Source organism: Sardina pilchardus, chromosome 3 (genome assembly GCF_963854185.1).
Source record: "Sardina pilchardus chromosome 3, fSarPil1.1, whole genome shotgun sequence".
Classification (NCBI taxonomy): Eukaryota; Metazoa; Chordata; class Actinopteri; order Clupeiformes; family Clupeidae; genus Sardina; species Sardina pilchardus.
This window is the reverse complement of record NC_084996.1, coordinates 4,662,779-4,665,278: the sequence shown is the minus strand read 5'-3', so window position 1 is coordinate 4,665,278 and position 2,500 is coordinate 4,662,779. Positions and strand designations below refer to the sequence as shown.

Here is a 2,500-nt window from a genome sequence, read left to right as displayed (position 1 = left end):
GCGCCTACCACTTCTCAAATGAGACGTGGTCTGGCAACTCGTATTTGAAAAAATGCCCAGATCCGTTCATTGGGCGCCACGGATGTCTATCAAATTCGTCTGTGCATAGCTCATCATGGTCTTGCTTTCTCCCCTGTCCTGTGATTGGCCACCAACATCAGGCGAAAATGTGGGTGTTAGTTTCCAGACTGCCTTAGCAGCGTGAAAGAAATCACCGCGCAAGGCAGGATGGGAACATGCAGGCTAGCCCTGGACCATGAAACATAACCAACTGTTCCAGCCAATCACCAATGAGATGCACACTCTTGACAGTTTCAGTTGTACAGCAGGGAGGGGGAGGGAGGGGCCAGCAAGCTCTTTCTTTTTTTGAAATGTCAACAGAAGTGACGTCACCCAATCGTGCTTAGAGAACCTTTAAATCACAATCACAGTTCTGCATCCAGTAATATTATCACCATGGATACGTCTGATGACAGAGTAAGACAGACCGTTGTGTGTGTGGGACTGTGGGTACACGAGTGTGTCTATCAGTCTAAGCATGGAGAGCAAGGTATAAGGGCTGGAGGGTGTGCATGTGTGTGTGTGTGTGTGTGTGTGTGTGTCCTCTATCTGGTCAGAGATGTTCTTACAGTAACTGTCAGCTTGATGGGCGCAGCTGAAAGGGACAGTGGAGCGGATTGAGGTCCATCTCTGTGCCCAGGTACTTAACCTGGCCCTCCAGCCTGAGTGGGTTGAAGAGAGGATGTGGAGTGTCAGTCAAGTGCTCCACCCACAACTAAGCTCTTTGGTCTTACTGATGTTCAGTTCCAAACGACCATGTCGTCAGCATATTTAAAAAGGGACTTTTCCATTGTTGCAGGTGACAGCCCTGTAGGACTCTAGTTTTTAATCTGCTCTGTATCTAATAAGTGTCTGATCCAGATGTTGGGGTCTGTCCTTTGAAAAGTTCTTAATCCATATGAACATTCTCTCTCTCGTTCTCTTTCTCTCTCTCTCTCTCTCTCTCCCTCACTCTTACTCTCTCTCTCTCTCTCCCTCTCCCTCTCTCTCTCTCTCTCTCAGGTGTTTACGCGCTATGGGAAATGCTACACGTTTAATGGGGGAGGTGACCAGAGCCCACGGGTCAGTGTGAGAGGTGGAATGGGCAGTGGCCTGGAGATGATGCTGGACATCCAACAAGACGAGTATCTGCCTGTGTGGGGAGAGTCAGGTACGTGTGACAGAGAGGCAGAGACAGAGAGAGAGAAAGAGAGAGAGAGAGAGAGAGGAGAGAGAGAGTTGTCTTATCTTGAATCTTTGTGTGTGTCTGTGTGTGTGTGTGTGTGTGTGTGAGAGAGAGAGAGAGAGAGAGAGAGAGAGTGAGAGAGAGAGGAGAGAGAGAAGAGAAGAGAGAGTTGTCTTATCTTGAATCTTTGTGTGTGTCTGTGTGTACAGTATGTGTGTGTGTGAGAGAGAGTGCATATGAATGCATGTATGCATGTATGCATGTGTCTGTGTGTCCATGTTCGTGTGTGTGTATAGTGCTAACCTCTCTGATGTTCTGATGTCCCACATTCATTCTCTCTCTCCTTGCTGTAGATGAGACGTCTTTTGAGGCCGGAATCAAGGTTCAGATCCACGGTCAGGATGAGCCGCCCTTCATCGACCAGCTGGGCTTTGGGGTAGCGCCAGGCTTCCAGACCTTCGTCTCATGCCAGGAGCAGCGGGTCTGGACATGTTTTATTAACATGGGTGGATTTCTGAAGTGTGTGCATGGAGGGGTGTCGTTTGGCACTGTATGTGTTTGGGTGTCAGTGTATGTTAATGTCAGAATCTAATGCATTGTGTGTGTGTGTGTGTGTGTGTGTGCTTGCTTTGTGTGTGTGTGTGTGTGTGTGTGTGTGCTTGCTTTGTGTTTGTGTGTGTGTGTGTGTGTGTATGTGTGACTGCGTGTGTGCATGCGTTTGTGTTTGTGTGTGTGTGTGTGTGCTTGTGTGTGTGTGTATGCGTGCGTGCATTTGTTTGTGTGTGTGTGTGTGTGTGTGTGTGTGTGTGTGTGTGTTTTCTCCTCAGCTGATGTATTTGCCTCCACCCTGGGGAGAGTGCAAGATGACTGCCATCAGCTCTGACTTCTTTGAGGTGTACAGCATCACCGCCTGCCGTATCGACTGTGAGACGCGCTACCTGGTGGAGAACTGCAACTGCCGCATGGTGCACATGCCTGGTAATAGCCCCCCATCTCCTTCAACACTTTAACTCTCATTTCTCTCTCAGTTTCTCTTCCTCTCTTTTCTCTCTCTCTCTCTCTCTCTCTCTCTCTCTCTCTCTCTCTCTCTCACACGTACACACAGACACACACACAGCACTATTCATTTGTTTATTGTTAGGGATAATTCATAAGTACTTTGTTAGTGATAATTCATAAGTACTTTGTGGTGGTATCATTCTAAGTGATGCTCATATTTTAGTCCTGTGATGTTCTGAGAGGTTTAATCATTGTTGACACTCTGCTGCCCCTTGC

General features: G+C 47.9%; 1 protein-coding gene across 1 annotated transcript in view; it reads left to right on the top strand.

Moving 5' to 3' along the window:
• Positions 1-2,500, top strand: part of asic1a (acid-sensing (proton-gated) ion channel 1a) — a 40,719-nt gene that overhangs the window by 35,738 nt on the left and 2,481 nt on the right. Inside the window, exons 3-5 of the mRNA XM_062531468.1 lie at positions 1,063-1,210; positions 1,579-1,706; positions 2,053-2,203. Of these exons, the coding sequence (XP_062387452.1) occupies positions 1,063-1,210; positions 1,579-1,706; positions 2,053-2,203 (427 nt within the window). The remainder of the gene's footprint in view (positions 1-1,062; positions 1,211-1,578; positions 1,707-2,052; positions 2,204-2,500) is intronic.